The sequence below is a fragment of the Saccostrea echinata genome, unplaced genomic scaffold, assembly GCF_033153115.1.
Source record: "Saccostrea echinata isolate AGI-Se365-2 ecotype Australia unplaced genomic scaffold, CSIRO_AGI_Sech_v1 ptg000012l, whole genome shotgun sequence".
Taxonomy (NCBI): domain Eukaryota; kingdom Metazoa; phylum Mollusca; class Bivalvia; order Ostreida; family Ostreidae; genus Saccostrea; species Saccostrea echinata.
The window spans coordinates 9,442,028-9,461,094 of NW_026889761.1; the positions used below are offsets into that span (position 1 = coordinate 9,442,028).

The window sequence follows — 19,067 nt, forward strand, 5'->3', positions numbered from 1 at the left end:
AATGATATTTCTATTGTCTAAGAATTTCACATTGATGGTCGAGAGGGGGAGGGATTTATTCATATAATATACAACAACAGCCAGAAAATTTTATTTAATTAATTCCCTATTTAGACTAAATTATACTTTAGGTAGATAAGAAAGAAAAACTTTCTTTGCTTCTGTATCAGCTTCAAAATTCCCTATATGGTAGTTAGGGCTGAACAGTGCTAGACTTGTTCATGCAAAATCTTTTGAATTCCCAAGTGAAAGGGCTTCTACGTTTTTGTCTAATTTGAATGTTTCGTATAACAAATAAATACTACATTAAGAATATTGTTTTATTTACAAGGCAGGGCAGTATCAAAATTATTAAAAACTTTCTTTCCATCTTTCTTTCCAAGCAGATGTAACAAGACACGATGAACTACTTTGATTTCTCAGCAGAGGCATTTTACGAAAGTTTCATTTTAAGTTCAATAATTTCATAGTAATCATTTGAGTTGCAAGCATTTATGCACCTATATGGTGCATAAGTGTATAAATTTCCGTTCTGTCTCTGAGAGCAAGAAAATTTCTTACTTCTAAAACGGAAGTTCACTACTTTTGAACTGGGAAAGGTAATTCGTTCATTATGTATATGACCATTCTATAAATAGAAAATGCTTTGTGTCATACCGCGCAACTTTTGAATTCATAATACTTCATTTCCCGAACATTTACTATTTTATTAACTTGTAGAGGAAAACATGTTTACAAATTTAAATGCGAAGACGTAATTTTTTAAGGACTAAATAATCTATTCCATTTAGAGATTTGATAATTCTACATGGAAACTAATAATGATGTTTTGAATTCAATTTCTTTTCTTTTTTGTTTATTTTGTTTTCTTTTTCCTCTTTTTTTTTTGGTTTACATTACAAAAACTGTTTACATTAGGAACCAGTAAAGGGTTTATTTACCCTTCATGATAATTGCACTTCTTTCTTTAAAGGAAGGGTAGTTATTCTCAACAATAAGGGTAACCCTTTCTCTTTTTTTACATTTAAGAAAATTCTCATGTATAGGATTGCTACAGAGAATTTTTATCCCCGGCATATCTCGGATCAGTTGATGTACAAGTTTTTGTGAAAATCTGCGAGATTTATGTTATCTTTGATTTACGTACATATCACCAGGGGAATTTTTGTTAGAGCTATACTATAGTGGGCGACTTTATATACTGGAAAAAGTTAGGGATTGTATTTTTACTTTAATAAAAATATTTTTAAAAATTGAATTTATGTTACGACAAGGCTACAGTAGTTAAATAAACATGCTATTTATCCAAATTTAGTCTCGTTTACCACGTGCTCGAGTAGTCTTGTCGGTGCGTTGCTTTAGAAAGGATTGGAGTAAGAAAACTGAGTGGTACTAAAAAAGATGAGAGATCTCAATTCGGTTTCCTGTAGTTTACATAAATAATTTCGTTCTGGAGGGCGTAGGATTCATACAGAGACAAAATAAGGCGGCATACGAATGTGACTGAAAGCTCCAGGATAGTAGGGATCCTGGAAGCTATCAAAACGCAACGAGACATTGTAGAAAGACTCCGTGTCTAACAGAGAGTCGTTGGTTGTCTATGGATCCGGTATTTGCAGACGGGTGACGTACAAAAGAAGACCAAATTAAGGAAGTCCGAAGTATTTCACAGTCCGTGAGGTCCGTTATGTGGTCAACGTTGCTAAAAGACAAGCTTTCAAAGTGCAGTAAAGCTTAACGCTGATTTTCAGAGAGCAACAGGGAGACAAATTTCTACCCAGACGGTGAGAAACAGACTACATCAGGCTAATTTTAAGACTATGTAAAATACTCAAAAAAAATAAAACAATTAAATGTTGTGCACTGTAAGCAACTAAATCTCAAATCGGATAATTTATGAAAAAAGATATCTGTTCAAATAGACTCTTTGGTGTGTTTTTCAAGAAAGAAGACCCTATTACATTATCTAAGTTTTATGAAAAAAGCTAAACTCGATGATAGATTAAATCAAATTTTCAACTGATACATCTTACTCTACCAGTAAAATATATCTGATTTTACCAGAATCAAAAGTACGAACAGCCTCATTTCAGTAATATTTTGGAAAGTAATTTATTATCTGTATGTAGAATTAATTAAATGACTGTCAAAATGTCTTATTTCAAGTGAAAAAACGTATTTGAAGTTTTGCCAGATATGATTAATCTTTTCGAAATTTAATTAAATATGCTCTTTTTTGGAAATCCTGATCTTGCAGGAAAATGATATCCCCTCATTAGATGATTGTTTTAAAACTAAACATATCTTATCTATGTAAGTCATTTAACAAAAAAAATAATGATATGATTCTTGAATTAAAGATACCATGTTGCTGAGTCATAGAGGTGTAATGCGTCAGATAGACGAGTTACATGTCCAAAACATTCCAGTTTTCTTTTATGCAATGCTTGTGACTGATAAGACTGATAAGATATAAACTTCAAAAGAAAACTAAACATGACTGTTTTTCTTGCAATTATTGCCGGTAAGATCAATTTAAAAGTTTTCCCCGTATCCTTCTGACAAATTAAAAAAATATCCACATCTCTGCTTAAAACTATGATTTCTTTAACTGCAGTAATCTGCCTTTATGGTATTTACGGAATTTCCGCACAGACAGCATGTGATGATGTAGATACCACTGTGTGTCAGAAGTTCTACGACAAATGGGATATCTGTTTCGACCAATGTCTGTCAAAGCTTTGTCCGAGGACATGCAAAAGATGTCGTAAGACTCTCTTTCTCTCTCCCTCCCTCTCAACTCTCATTCAGTCATCAGATATTGTATTTCATTCAAATTAACAAACATTTAGAAACTTTTTGGCATGTTGATCTTAATTATCATTGTAACTGGTATTTTACAATGTACAACTTAGAACTTTGATTTGTCCGAGACTTGTTTCAGAAATGTTACAATTGTGATACTGTCTCTGATGTAAACGACTGTAATTCTACAATGGAATGTCCTGCAAACAGCATGGTATGTCTACTTGTGTGACATTATTTGTATACTGAATATTTAGGATATTTAAAGATCACCATTTCGTTGGTTTATTTTTTCCAGTGCATTGTTAGTGAGTCCTTAGGATTAGATTTTTCCATGACTTACCGATTGGGCTGTGCAACTTATGACGTGAGTATCAATACATCTAGTGTTTAATTTAGGAATTTTATTTATTTAATAACGGAAAGTATTCGAAAGGCATACAATTTTACTTAGAGAAGTTATGTTTCATTGAAAACATTTTCAATAAAGTTCAGTTGGTACTTTGTTTTCTTGCCAAAATAGAATACGGAGTGTATCTGAAATATATTGAATAAATTTCTTTATAAAATAGGTATGTTCGCGATTATTTGGAGTGACTACAACTCAAATCACTCTGATTATTGGAAAAAGGACATCTGAAAAGAGAGCAAAATTAAATGGTGATTGTTGCAGCACAGATTTGTGTAACAGGCACTCGCCTTCACCCCCAAGGATAAGGCGTCTGGAGTCAACACCTGCTACAGCCATTGAAATTAACACAACTGAAATGATGACATCATCAACAGGTTATAATTATTATTTTATGAGTAAGAATTTTTAAAAATTGTTCTATAGGAATCCAGTGTGCATTTGTCCAAATAAGTCGTTCATTCCTGAGTATATGAAAGTTACTTCTCTTCATGAAAAAAAAAAACCGTTCTTTTTTTCTTTTTCCTACAAACTCAAAAGATTCTTAGGTGGTTTCCAATTGTTTTGGTAAATTATTTTATTTTAATAAATGTAAAATTGATATTAAGCCGCTTTTATAAAAATAATAATGTTGTTCTTAATTAGATTTCTATGAAATATTGAATATATCTTACAGGTGCTATCAACTCAAAATGTTTGGATATTGACACATCAGCTTGCCAGAGGCTATCTAGTCTTAATAAAGCAATGTGCAGTGACCCTTGTGTGGTACAGGCTTGTCCAAGGACGTGTGGGCAGTGTTGTAAGAGCCATTCAAATAGACACAATGATATCCATCTTTTATTTTTATAGCATAGACCAAATACAAACATGTAAAAAAAAAATCCATTTATCGTCACGGTAGTTTATTTGGTAGAGAGCCGGAAGGCCGTGGGTTAAAATCCAGGCGCGACTGACCTATGTCGATAAAAAATAGTGAAGATGTTCCTTCGATAAGCGCTCGGCACTTTGAAGTGAAAGTTGTGGGTCTTTCGGATTAGCCCTTAAAAAAACCCCTAAGACCCCGTGTCACGGTGGGCATCGGCATGATTGAGATATCTCACTGCTCAATGGTCCTGGGTCTAGATTCGAAGCCCTTCACCAGTACATGGTGACGTCTCTATATGAGTGAAATTCTCAAACGAGACGTGTAGCAACATATAATCAATCAATAAATGAAAACTACATTGCTTTGAAAGTAATTTTGATTACGAAACATGTATTTCTATTTTTACCATAAGCATCTTGAAAAAATATAGATCCTTTTGATCATTGCAAATGGCAATGGACATACAGTAGTGTCTGAAGGTGGTACTTCCAAGCTTCATCACCTTTTGCCCAACATTTAGTCTAACAATCCCTGAATTAAACACTGCACACTTAACATAATATTTTTAGGGAAAATTATCTAGTTTAAATATTTATTTATGGACTTTTGCGAGAAGCACTGACTTTTACAGTCGACGACTTACTTGGACATTTAAACTTGCCTAATATACGGAGGTACAGAATTGATAATAGAAATAGAAAACCTTAATAGTGGGCATAGATATGGTGTTAGAGGCACCAACATGATTTACCGGTATGCAATCAACGCAAGAGATGATGGGAGGCAGAATTATATAACTTAAATTACCTTATTCGTAAAGGGTAGTATCTCCTTTCAATCTCATTTTCTGGAGGAATCAAATAAGGAAGAAAAACATCCCGGAAGGAAAACTAAGCAAGAATGTGTGAAGAGAGGGGATTGAGGGTAGGGTGGTTGTCGTTCCCTTCCTAGACAACGTAATATGTGCTTTGAAATGGACCATTATTATCGTTTAATTAACTGTTCAGCTAAATATTTATATCGCAAAAGAGCTTCCGTATATTGTCATAGCGTAAAAGTAAGCCGTCGTTTGTAAAAGTCAGCGCTTCTCGCAAAAGTCCTATATAAATCATAAGACCCCACCACCGCTTACCCAGCCACAATCCTTTCGTCTAAGGCTTTGTATTCGATTTCAGTTTTAAATACCATTAAAAACATGACATTGTCTTTAAAAAAACCCTCTCCTTTATCAGTGTCTTGAGTATATAATTGTTTACTTGTTATTTACTTTAGCGGAATGTTATTGGTGTGATCATGTAAAGAATCCTGAACAATGCAACACGACCACACAATGTGATAGAGAAGAGGTTAGAACTTGTCCATACTTTGCTTGTTAATTTTGTGTTTTTAGGTCACCTGAGTCACTCAGGTGAACTATTGCTATCCGTTCTCGTCCGTCGGCGTGCGTCGTGCGTCGTGTGTTAACATTTGAACATTTTTAGCTTCTTCTCTGAAACCGCTTAACCAATTTCAACCAAATTTGGCATATAGCATCTATGGTCTCTGCCCCCCTGGGGCCTGAGGGGTTGGGCTAAAACCACCAAAAATAATGCAATCTTTAAAAATCTTCTTCTTTACTCCAGGACATCAAGCAGTCAAACTGTTGGCATCATTGTAACAAGCATTGAGCCCTCTACCAAAATTGTGAAATTCATGGCCCAAGGGTCAGGGGTTCTGGCCCCAGGGTGGGGCTATATACATCATATAGTGAAAGTGCATTATTTCTTTGAAAATCTTCTTCTCTGCTCCTGGGTATTAAATAAAGTAACTAAGTACATAGTTATGAAGAGCAAGAATGCCTCTTCCAAAATTGTGAAATTCATGGCCCCAGGGTCAGGGGTTCTGGTGTTAGGGCGGGGCTCTATTGATTATATAATGAAAATGCCTTAATTCTTTGAAAATCTTCTTCTCTGCTCCTGGGTATTAAATAAAGTAACTAAGTACATAGTTATGATGAGCAAGAATGCCTCTTCCAAAATTGTGAAATTGATGGCCCCAGGATCAGGGGTTCTGGCCCCAGGGTGGGGCTATATACATCATATAGTGAAAGTGCATTATTTCTTTGAAAATCTTCTTCTCTGCTCCTGGTTATCAAATAAAGTAACTAAGTACATAGTTATGAAGAGCAAGAATGCCTCTTCCAAAAATGTGAAATTCATGGCCCCAGGGTCAGGGGTTCTGGTGTAAGGCAGGGCTCTATTGATTATATAATGAAAATGCATTATTTCTTTGAAAATCTTCTTCTCTGCTCCTGGGTATTAAATAAAGTAACTAAGTACATAGTTATGATGAGCAAGAATGCCTCTTCCAAAATTGTGAAATTGATGGCCCCAGGGTCAGGGGTTCTGGCCCCAGGGTGGGGCTATATACATCATATAGTGAAAGTGCATTATTTCTTTGAAAATCTTCTTCTCTGCTCCTGGTTATCAAATAAAGTAACTAAGTACATAGTTATGAAGAGCAAGAATGCCTCTTCCAAAAATGTGAAATTCATGGCCCCAGGGTCAGGGGTTCTGGTGTAAGGCAGGGCTCTATTGATTATTTAATGAAAATGCATTATTTCTTTGAAAATCTTCTTCTCTGCTCCTGGGTATTAAATAAAGTAACTAAGTACATAGTTATGATGAGCAAGAATGCCTCTTCCAAAATTGTGAAATTGATGGCCCAAGGGTCAGGGGTTCTGGTGTTAGGGCGGGGCTCTTTTGACTACATAGTGAAAATGCATTAATTCTCTGAAAATCTTCTTCTCTGCTCCTGGGTATTATTTAAACAAACAAAGTGCATGGTTATGATGCATAAGGATGCCTTTTCAAAAATTGTAAATTTCATGGTCCCAGGGTCAGGGGTTCTGGTGATAGGGCGGGGCTCTATTGATTATATAGTGAAAGTGCATTAATTCTTTGAAAATTTTCTTCTCTGCTCCTGGGTATTATTTAAACAAACAAAGTGCATGGTTATGATGCATAAGGATGCCTTTTTAAAAATTGTGAATTTCATGGTCCCAGGGTCAGGGGTTCTGGTGTTAGGGCAGGGCTCTTTTGACTACATAGTGAAAATGCATTAATTCTCTGAAAATCTTCTTCTCTGCTCCTGGGTATTATTTAAACAAACAAAGTGCATGGTAATGATGCATAAGGATGCCTTTTCAAAAATTGTGAATTTCATGGTCCCAGGGTCAGGGGTTCTGGTGATAGGGCGGGGCTCTATTGATTATATAGTGAAAGTGCATTAATTCTTTGAAAATTTTCTTCTCTGCTCCTGGGTATCATTTAAACAAACAAAGTGCATGGTTATGATGCATAAGGATGCCTTTTTAAAAATTGTGAATTTCATGGTCCCAGGGTCAGGGGTTCTGGTGTTAGGGCGGGGCTCTATTGATTATATAGTGAAAATGCATTGATTCTTTGAAAATCTTCTTCTCTGCTACTGGAGATTATTTAAACAAACTAAGTGCATGATTATGATAGGCAAGGATGCCTCTTACAAATTTTTTAAATATATGGCCTCAGTTTTTGGGGTTCTTGAGGAAAGGGGGGGGCTCTATTGATTATATAGTGAAAAAGCATTAATTCTATTAATTAATCAGTAATTAATCCTGTCTGCTCCTTAGCGTTGAGCTGATAAATAAATTGCTTAGCTATGATGAAAATGGGAGCTTCGAACAGAATTTTTAAATCTTTTGGTCCTAGGGTCAGGGGTTCTGGCATAATGGGGGGGGGGGTTGATAATATAGTGGAAAAGTGTTAATACTTCGAAGTCCATAGTTATGATGATGAGGGTAACTCTTCCAAATTTGTAAATTTCTTGACTCTTGGTCTTGGGTTCTGGTGTTAGGGTAAGGCTTTGTTGAATCTGTAGTGAAAATGCATTGTACCTGTGAAATTCTTTTCTGCTTCTGGGCATATCGGAAGAAAACAGAGTAAAAGTTTAAATGATATAAGTAAGCGTATTTCTACCAGATTTTTGAACATCTGGACCATTTGTCTAAGCATTCTAGTCCTGGGCAGGGCTCTATTAATTTGTATTCTACTGAGAGAAGTTATTCCCCTTTTCCGTTCACCTTTGATAATTAATCACTGTAAATAATGTATTTGAAAGGTTAATAGAATAAGATAGTTATGCAAGAATGTTTATCATATAATTCAAAAAGTATTTTCTTAGTTTTAATAATCAGGTAGACCTGTAAGTAACAGATAAATAAAAATGAGACAAAAATAACTTATCTTATTAAAAGTTCTTCAAAGACCGTAAGAGAGGTCAATGCTAGAGGTCTTAATATGGGTTTAAAAATAGTAAAGAAGCACTAATAGTTTGTTAATAGTCTGCATGGTGATAGTGTTAAGTGGGGGACAGATTAGAACTTAATTTATGAGTTGACACTGAATACTAGACTAATTATTTTGTTGATCCTGATCTTCCTACTTCTCTTGCTTTAGGGCAACAAAGCTTCATCTATCAGTGTATTTAACTTCTAAATTGTCGTATTATACTCAGGTGACCGTTAAGGCCCATGGGCCTCTTGTTATTTTATGTTGTGAATTATGTTTGAGAACTATTGCTAAGAAGTAAGGGAATTTTTTAGAACTAAAAATCATAATTTTAACACATTGCAGGCGTGCTATGTATTGGAGACTCTTTCATACAGTGGTGAACATTCCTTCAACGTTGGATGTATGCACCAGAAGGCAAGTAAATCAATTACTGTTTTAATTCAGAACTAGAATAACGTTCCATTTGCCTTGCATATCAGTGCACGATTTGTATTATATTAGTGAAAGATAATATTTGTGAATATTTTGAAACTGTATTTAGTACCCATTAGATGCAAACACAGTTACCTTTGACAGGTCTGCAATCAGTTCCACTCCCAAGCTAGTCATGTCTTTGGTAAGAGAGCAGATCTAGTTGAGCTGTCGCTAGATGGCGATTGTTGTTCAGGTGATCTCTGTAACCATCACGCTCTGACCAACGTGACAGCTACTACTACGGCTGCTCCTACAAATAGTATGTTAAGTATGCATACCCCTTCTGGGTAGGGTCAAAGGGGGGTCATACTGGTTTTGGCACGGTTTTCTAAAATCTCATAAAATGTGTAATGCACCATAAACCATGAAATATGGTTGAAATGGATTTAAAATTTAACAACATATTTGCCCATAAACATGTGAAGTGATTTTCACTCATGGTCATATATCAGTGATCAACATCAATGTACAGTTAGAAAGATACATCTCAAAAGTTAATAAACATGTACCGGAATGAATTAAAGCTTTGCTATGTTGTTTCTGAAGACCTAATAGTGGATTTTGACCCAGGATCCAAGGTCATATTTCAAAGGTAAGGAACTGCCCAACCACATGGTGAAATCGTGATCGAAGTCTTATGTCGATAGATAGTTCTGTTCAATATATCAATTCTTCAACGATGTCAATTAATACTTGAGAAGTGTTTTACATGGATTCAATATATGAATTCTTCAACGATGTCAATTAATACTTGAGAAGTGTTTTACATGGATTCTATGTCATATCATCAAGACCTTATAATGTTGGCAAGACGTATAATTAGAGAAAGTGGTTACAGTGGTAAAAAAATCTTTTGATTTGCTTTGGTCAAGTCTAAAAGTTTTACTATTCAGCACCGTCAGGGTACCTCAGCCGGTACTCAGCGTTCGGCACTTTTGCGGTGAAATTTGCGGTTCTTTCGGATGATACCTTAAAAACCGAGACCCCGTGTAACGGTAAGCGTTGGCACAAAAAAGATCAATGCTCATTAGCCCTGAGTGCCGAGTAAAGGTGTAGATTTGCACCCATTTCAAAGGTATATGGTGACGTCTCTATATGAGGGAAAAATTCTCGAATGGAATGTGAAATAACTAACAGTCGCACAATCTAATATTCAGCCTTCTTGATAAATAAAGTATAAATTCAAATCACGACTTAAATCACGGCATATTAAAGCTTTATATCGAATTAACTAGTTCCGAACAAAATACACCCCTACATAGAGAATATTTACTTTCTCGACCTTTAAACCAAAAAAGTCTCAGTATTCGTTATTCAAGTGCTTATTGAAGCTACGCAACAGTATCAGTAATACTCTTTTAGATGGAAACATCACACAGTATCTTATAAAATAGTGTGTTTCTAATTTAATTCTTTTGTGTTTAGTGTGTGCATACACGGCCGCTAATCATCACTGCCCCACAAACTTCCATCTTGTGGACGGTAAATGTTATATGATTGGGAGTACCTCTCTACAATACGAGGATGCTTTGGTAAGTACAACTGTAATATCCATATTCAAATTGCAATATTCAGTCTTCTTGAAATTTGTACGATTTACTAATTATTCATTTCTTTTCCAATAATTTCAATACTTAGAACTTTTGTAAGACACACTGTTCCAAACTGGCTGAGAACCTATCTCATGGAGATTACGGAGCACTTGAACATTTTGGTAGGATCTCATAGAGTTTTTTTAATGAGTATGAAATATTGTCATGTGTAGTAGTCAAATAAAACATTTCGATACATGGGACGTGTACGTTTAAAAAAATTCAAATGTATACTATTGGTACACGATACAAATAAATCTAAATTGCATCATAAGTGAGCTGTCGATTTTATATGAAACTGATTAAATAGAAATATGATTCTGGTTATTGTTAAATTGCTTTTCATTTTTGAGGCAAAGGAATTAAAATAATAATCATCAAATTTGGTTTACTTTTGTTTTCATTCTCAATTTTTTTTTCATGTAATGGAAGGCTAAACCTTTAAAGAAAATAAAATCTTTGGTACCCTATTTAAAATAACTAGAGACTCAAAGTTGATATTAATCTAAGATAATTCAAAATCAAACATTTGAAATTTATTAAAGACCTCATTCCCAATGATACGTTGGTAATTTGGATTTTTTGTGATCCTAGTACGTGGAGACAACGTATACATTGGAGCACGGGATCCACACAGAAATGGTGAGTTTGTCTGGAACACCAGTGGAAGACATGCAGGTAGTTTAAACTATCTTGGAGGCCTTTTAGGATTACACAATCCCAGAACATGTGCAAGTTACTCAGCAGTTCGCCCTGGCCTATATGCTGAAGATTGTTCCAATGCTCTAAGACCATTATGTCAGGCTAGAATGAAATAAAATTATATGTCACATCTATCAGGATTTGTTGCTTCTGATTTGAAAGATATCCTACAGTATATGGTCAAGATTTTCGAAACTGTCCTAGTGACTTGCTGTCTTAAGGTCCTCATCGTTTAGAATGAAAATACTGGTAACTAAACTAAATAGGCTAATGATGATGTAATTCAGATGCGTGAAATTAATTATTTATTTGGTAAAAGGTTAAATTTCGTCGATAATAAATTGTTACAACTTTTTTTATGTTAAAATGTTACTTGATATTGAAAAATAAAATTAAGTTGAATTAACCTTAAGAGAAAATGTATCCCTATAGAAATATTCACCACTTGAAAATATGTATACATCTTGTTTTCATATCATTTTGCAAGACATGGTAATTTCTATTAATAGTCATTATTCAAATTTACTAAAACTCTTACTTTATTTCGAGATCAGCTGCAAGTTAATTCCACCCGATGCATCCAGCAAGTTTAACTATTTGCGAGTATTTGACTCCATGAACTAGTGTGTTTACTAGGCACTGATATTTTCTTTTTCATTTCACAACATTTTATGCACAAGAATATCCTTATATTTGTTTGGAAAAGAAAACATTTATGCTATTAATATCCACAGGAAGTTCTTTTTCACTTCTGGAACAGAAATACAACATCTGTATTAGGAAAACGTAAGTTGTTCGAGTTATTGATAGCTCTATACATTGACGACGCTTCGAGCCAATTCACACAACCTTTGGTATCAGCGTATTCCATTTCCCATCCATCTACTTTTTGAACGAAACTGAGAGGTACGTATATTTACTAGCTCAAATACAGATATTTTATATCCAATTTATCCATGCTCAATTAAGTAATTACATAAATCCAGAGAAAACTAATTCTTCTGTGTTTTGTTTTGAATGTTTGCTTTCATTATCTTATTTGATTATTTATTTTTTTCCTCTTTTCTAATTTTATTTACTGTTTGCCCAAAAAGTGACTGTATAATTCTTATTCAAAAGCTAACTGGGATCAGTTCATATAATTTCTTATGAGGAGAAATACTGCACTGATTCTTTATGACTTTGACATATTTTGCTGTTCCTACAGTAAATGCATCAGATGTATTCATTGTTAGATTGCCTTATAAAGTATTGTGCTGAAATTCTTCCTAATTCATACAATACAATAAATACACAATTACAATGTCTTCACTTTGCATATGAAATACGTTTGCCATTGAACTTATGGCTTCTTGAACTCAAGTCAAAACAATGACAGAAAAATTCTTGTAAGTAGTCCTTAGAATTGTTCGACCAATAAATTGTGAATCCTGTAAATTTGCATTATCTTTGATTTAAGTACATATGATCGTAGGCGTTATCGTCACGATCTATACATTGGTAGGCGACTTTTACTTACTGTGAGACTTCAAATGCACGATTCGCCATGAGGCTTATTGTAGGTAATATGTTCTTACTGCATTTAATATGAATACTTCAATTAAACCTTCAAAATTTATTTTAATATTTTTTGCAATCATTCATATTATCCACATATACTTTGCAAATTATTGACAGCTTTTCCTCCTTGCATTAAAGTCTTAATAAAATTACATTAATATATAAAGATAATATCTAATTCTTTGAAGTATAGAAGAAAGAAATGTGAAATACTACCATAACTGTATGAGGAATTTTGGGCAATTGGGCGTCTTAAAATGGAAGTTTTTGTATATTTTAGGCGTGCTATTATTTACCCTGGGGGTAGTGTGGAGTCTAGAAAATACATGTGACGACATAGATGATGACATCTGTCGAACATTTCAGGCTAAAGTCAGTGTCTGTGAAGACGCATGTCTTTCAAAGTTGTGTCCCAGGACCTGCAATAAGTGCCGTATGCCATATTTGATATATGATTATTTGATGTATTTTTAAGTCAACATTTGGTAAATTCTATTGTCATTAAAATGATCTTATTAGCAAATACAACCTATCACTTGGTCGTATTTTGACTGACATTTTTCATACAAATTGTAAGATTTTTGTTTTATACTAAATGTGACTACGTATTATTATTTCTACCTGATCAATACATAGGGCTAATGGCGGGTGTGACGGTCAATAGAGAATCCTTGGCAACTTAATCCACCTCTGGAATTTCCAGTGGTCGGTGTTTTATACCCTGTTTACAGATTTTTATTGTTTGTAGGTTTTATGAGATCAATCACTGTTCATTATCTTCATCTGATTCAGTCTTTTCCACTTACGCTCAGGTTTTTAAGATATTAATATGAAGCAGTCAGAAAGAACAGAAGTGAACTATCCGACAATGAATAAAGGAATTGTTATGCTTAGTTTATAACAGAAAAAAAATATCAATTAAAAAAAAAAATCTTACCCCTCGCAAACGAAGTTGGGGGTGGGGAGGGGGTTTATTGGAATCAGCATGTCCGTCTGTCTGTAGACAGGATTTTGTCTGGACCTGTTTTCCAAGACTCTTGCATGGATTTGTCTGAAATTTTGTAATCCCATTATTCACTATATGAAGATGGATACCTGGTATTTTTCATAATAATTGGATTTTCACAGTTTTTTTTTTTCATTTTTATAGACTTAGTCATTTAAGGTTCATGTAGGTTTGATACATAGAATGTAAAACTGCCAGTTGGTACATCTGTAACAAATGTGAATTGCAGATTAAAACTACTCATTAAAACTCAAAAATATCAACGAGTATTAATAAAATGTTTTTGTAAATAATCTCTATAAATCTAAGAGTCATACAGTAACCTTATTAAAAATTGCATCAAAATTACACAGTTCTTTTTTATTATTATTATTTAAAGCTTTTTAGCAAAATTTAAATAAGAATCTTTGTTTTCAACAGAATGACATTACATAAATGTAATTTTTTCTATTGTGCTACAGACTCACGGTGCATTACACAGCAGATAGTGTAAATCCTTGGAAGTAATGAGTGGACATGCATCCAGTTAAAGAGTAATTAATGATTTCAATGTGGGAAGCTGTTAGAGCACCTGTGATCTAGCAGGTGTTATCATATTTCCTGGGAATTTGGCAGAAGAATTAAAGATATCTGTTCTCTATAGCTCTCTTAATTATAATTCATTAATTATAGTCTGTCAAATTAAAATACATATTTACAGGATGACCAGTCTATTATCTTAAAAATGAATTTAATATAAAGTTATCAAGATAAATTTGATATAGTATAAATAATAATATGATATTTTTTCAACAAACAAATTGCAGAGTATCATGTATCACAAAGATAACAAAGTGTTGCAATTTTTTTTTTTCAGTCTAATAAAATAAAATATAATTATTAGTATTGATGTTTTATTAGACTGCACCTTAGGATAATAAGCAAATAAATTTTCACTCTAAATGTTTAAACAAATGTAAACATCTCCTAGGTCCTTAGAAAAAAATATTTAGTGACTTTGCACCTTTTCTGAAAAACCCAGCGGGGGTATTTGTCCATTTTGGACAGTACGCTCTAGTTATTTAATATACAACATGAAGCTATATGTATATTCATTGAAAGAATAATCACACTATAATTTGTACATTGTATATCTTACTCTATTTTTTTTTCTATTTTCAAGAGAATCAGACCGTAAGTTGCATACAGCTTTAATTGATTTTGTCTGAAGTTGTGTTTTATGTGCTGTTAAGATTAATGAATTCTCGTTTTTCACAAACACTTATTTAGCAAGGAAATGCTATAGCTGTAATGACGTCTCCTCGTTAGATGATTGCAATACAACAAGTATATGTCCGGATTTCACCTACGTAAGTGAATTTATCAGATAGATATATATGATATATATAATCAAAAACCTTTTTTTAGTTCTGCTTCAAAGGTGTATAAATTAATTTATATCACCGTACATAATGAATCTTACGAGGAATCGTCACTGGTATATTATAGCAAATCGACAACGACTTTCTCTTTTTATTGTATTTATTAAGAAAACAATCAAATATCGTTACATTAAGAAGGAATTTCGCTTAGTTAAAGAAAATAAGACCCGGTGATTATCAAGTATGTTTAAGTGAAATAGTATGTAATCATTATGTCTTTTTAAAAAACAACGTATTCAAGTGTTGTCACATATATTAATACTGTACCTTTAGTTAATAATCTATACTTATAAATTAATAAATTTTGCAAATAAACTCCGAAACGGGTGCACCAGAGTTCTTACTAACTCCACTTTGAATACACTAGATACAAGATGATGTCCGTAAACTATATTCAGATTTCACTTGCATAGCAAGTATCGTACATTAAATTAAAAGTCTGTTTTCATTTTCTATAAACAGCCACGAAATAGCAAAAACGTGAGTACGATGGCGGTTCCGGTTGGCGGATCTAAGTTACTGGCAATTTTTAATGAACTGACAACAGGCAATCGTTTATTTATTTCATAAAACGTCATCACTGAATTATTCAATCCAAACTTGATTTAAATGATATAAAAGAAATAAGTTGGAATAACCGATTAAAAAGAGAAATGTGCAAATTATTTTCTTCATTCGCCGATCGTAACATTGACGGAAACTTCTAGAACATCATATAGCATCGAACCCGATGCTAAAAAGGAAAACGAGGCGATTATAGCTACATGGACATAAAAAAAGCTTTTGTGTGAATGGTCATTGAAATAATGGTAAATCATTTATAACACTATAGTTTGTGAATAATTATATCGAAAGACTATTGGCAGGTTTTCCTAATAAATTTATAGGTAAAATTTGTATATTCCTCACTGAGAGCATAGTGGCAACGAACCCGAAGTACAATTTGTTCTTCGTAATAAATTTTGCTTACATGAAAAGAGAAAATTAATGAATAAGGTATTGTTCAAATACAATTAATAAAATTTTGTCCTTATCAATACATTTCAGTTTTTTTTTTCCTGAATACACGCTTTTGTATCAAATACTCGCTATTAGTAAGGCGTTAAAAGCTAATGTTTACAAAAAAAAAAAACAATTTATCATTAAAATGTGCATATTCTCTGCTTTTATCCTTGAAGGAAATGAAATAAGAACACCTGAAGTACAATATCCATAACATAGTATAACAGGTTTCACAAAAAACTTCAATTAATGAAGTTGTTATTTTTCATGTTTTTACAAAAGGGGGGGGGGGGGTTGACGTACATCTACTTCTGCTCCAAAACTAAATGCAAAGTATTTCTCTCTGCTATAAGCCTGTAGGCTGTCAGTAGAAACCTTACAATATATATTATTGGAATTTTTCTGTCAGTAGTTGTATAACTTCAATTCCCCGGGCTTGCGCGGGATTTCATCTAGTGTCTTATATTTCAAGCACAAAACCCTGCCAGTAAGGTTTTGTAATTAGAGTTTTTATGATGTTTCAGGATTGTTTAGTACATGAAGGTATAGCGTCTGACTTTACAATTTCCTATAAGCTTGGATGTGCCACAAAGGATGTAAGTAATATAACAATTTTCAACCCTGGCATATAAATTTAATTTCTAATAAAATCAATTTTGAATTATTTTTTGTCATTTGCTGTCTATTCAAATTCAGGCAAACAGATTGACCTCTTCAAGAATATACTGAAAGAAAGTATTTCTTAATGCAAATTGTTAGCTCACCTGAGCTGAAAGCTCAAGTGAGCTTTTCTGATCACCCGTTGTCCGTCGTCCGTCCGTCCGTCTGTCCGTCTGTCCGTCTGTCCGTCCGTCCGTCTGTAAACTTTTCACATTTTCAACTTCTTCTCAAGAACCACTGGGCCAATTTTAACCAAACTTGGTACAAAGTATCCCTGGGTGAAGGGGAGTTTAAATTGTAAAAATAAAGGGCCAAGTCCCCTTACAAGGGGAGATAATCAAGAAAAGACAAAAATAGGGTGGGGTCATTAAAAAATCTTCTTCTCAAGAACCACTGGGCCAGAAAAGCTGAAACTTATGTGGAAGCATCCTTGGGTAGTGTAGATTCTAAATTGTTAAAATCATGACCCCCGGGGGTAGGGCGGGGCCACAATAGGGAATCCAAGTTTTACATTGAAATTTATAGGAAAAATCTTTTAAAATCTTCTTCTCAAGAACCACTGGGCCAGAAAAGCTGAAACTTATGTGGAAGCATCCTTGGGTAATGTAGATTCTAAATTGTTAAAATCATGACCCCTGGGGGTAGGGCGGGGCCACAATAGGGAATCCAAGTTTTACATTGAAATATATAGGAAAAATCTTAAAAAATCTTCTTCTCAAGAACCACTGGGCCAGAAAAGCTGAAACTTATATGGAAGCATCCTGGGATAGTGTAGATTCTAAATTGTTAAAATCATGACCCCCGGGTGTAGGGCGGGGCCACAATAGGGAATCCAAGTTTTACATTGACATATAGAGGAATAAATCTTTAAAAATCTTCTTCTGAAGAACCACTGGGCCAGAAAAGCTGAAACTTACATGGAAGCATCCTGGGATAATGTAGATTTTAAATTGTTAAAATCATGACCCCTGGGGGTAGGGCGGGGCCACAATAGGGAATCCAAGTTTTACACTGCAATATATAGGAAAATTCTTTAAAAATCTTCTTCTGAAGAACCACTGGGCCAGAAAAGCTGAAACTTATTTGGAAGCATCCTTGGGTAGTGTAGATTCTAAATTGTTAAAATCATGACCCCCGGGGGTAGGGCAGGGCCACAATAGGGAATTCAAGTTTTACATTGAAATATATCGGAAAAATCTTTAAAAATCTTCTTCTCAAGTACCACTGGGCCACAAAAGCTGAAACTTAAGTGGAAGCATCCTTGGGTAGTGTAGATTCTAAATTGTTAAAATCATGACCCCCGGGGGTAGGGCGGGGCCACAATAGGGAATCCAAGTTTTACATTGAAATATATAGGAAAAATTTTAAAAAATCTTCTTCTGAAGAACCACTGGGCCAGAAAAGCTGAAACTTATGTGGAAGCATCCTTGGGTAGTGTAGAATCTAAATTGTTAAAATCATGACCCCTGGGGGTAGGGCGGGGCCACAATAGGGAATCCAAGTTTTACATTGAAATATATAGGAAAAATTTTAAAAAATCTCTTTCTCAAGAACCACTGGGCCAGAAAAGCTGAAACTTATATGGAAGCATCCTTGGGTAGTGTAGATTCTAAATTGTTAAAATCATGACCCCGGGGGATAGGCGGGGCCACAATAGGGAATCCAAGTTTTACATTGAAATATATAGGAAAAATCTTAAAAAATCTTCTTCTCAAGAACCACTTGGCCAGAAAAGCTGAAACTTATGTGGAAGCATCCTTGGGTAGTGTAGATTCTAAATTGTTCAAACAGGACCCCCTGGGGGTAGGGCGGGGCCACAATACGTATTACAAGGGGGGGGGGAATTTGGTAAAGAACAGCATGGCCAAAGTTACTCAGGTGAGCGATGTGGCCCATGGGCCTCTTGTTTTTATATTCTCTTGATGGGGCAAGATTTTTTTTAGATATAATAAAGAAGAAAATTTGTCCTATATAGTTTCTTATGAGCTTTTGAGAAGTGTCTAGACATTTCATTCTAGAATTCTGCATCATATTTTAGTTCTTATATTAAATTTGGAATCTACAACGCAAATTAAACTGCATTTAATTCAAACCAACGATTAAATTCCATACAAGGAGCATCAAGGGAGGAACGATATTTTGTGGCGGAAGGCTTTTCAGACGAAAATGAACATTTTTTTTTCTCTTTTGAAGTATTTACAGTACTGGTAAGGTTAGATTCCTATTTTTCCATGCAGGCTGCACAAAGAGTTATTTTG

General features: G+C 34.2%; 1 protein-coding gene and 2 long non-coding RNA genes across 3 annotated transcripts; 2 read left to right on the top strand and 1 right to left on the bottom strand.

Annotated features, from left to right (window-relative positions):
* The first annotated feature begins 2,496 nt into the window (after positions 1–2,496).
* LOC133184971 (uncharacterized) lies at positions 2,497–11,276 on the top strand. Its single transcript, XM_061320035.1, has 12 exons — positions 2,497–2,524; positions 2,618–2,767; positions 2,934–3,019; positions 3,104–3,172; positions 3,378–3,591; positions 3,891–4,016; positions 5,355–5,428; positions 8,735–8,806; positions 8,969–9,125; positions 10,292–10,398; positions 10,505–10,580; positions 11,053–11,276. The coding sequence occupies exons 1-12, from the start codon at positions 2,497–2,499 to the stop codon at positions 11,274–11,276; spliced, it is 1,383 nt and encodes a 460-aa protein (XP_061176019.1).
* A 1,484-nt stretch (positions 11,277–12,760) lies between these two features.
* Positions 12,761–13,765, bottom strand: LOC133185915 (uncharacterized). The gene is made up of 2 exons (XR_009720975.1): positions 13,658–13,765; positions 12,761–13,139 (listed from the first exon to the last, which is right to left on the bottom strand). It is a non-coding gene; the product is annotated as an uncharacterized LOC133185915 (long non-coding RNA).
* On the top strand, positions 12,993–16,742 carry LOC133185914 (uncharacterized). The gene is made up of 3 exons (XR_009720974.1): positions 12,993–13,153; positions 14,996–15,075; positions 16,674–16,742. It is a non-coding gene; the product is annotated as an uncharacterized LOC133185914 (long non-coding RNA).
* Positions 16,743–19,067: the final 2,325 nt, after the last annotated feature.

Excerpts from the sequence above, each read along its gene's own strand:
- LOC133184971 (XM_061320035.1), top strand. The coding sequence starts at position 2,497 with ATGACTGTTTTTCTTGCAATTATTGCCG. Across the intron at positions 8,807-8,968 it reads TTGGATGTATGCACCAGAAG|GTCTGCAATCAGTTCCACTC; the intron begins GCAAGTAAATCA and ends TACCTTTGACAG. Across the intron at positions 9,126-10,291 it reads TACGGCTGCTCCTACAAATA|TGTGTGCATACACGGCCGCT; the intron begins GTATGTTAAGTA and ends TTTTGTGTTTAG.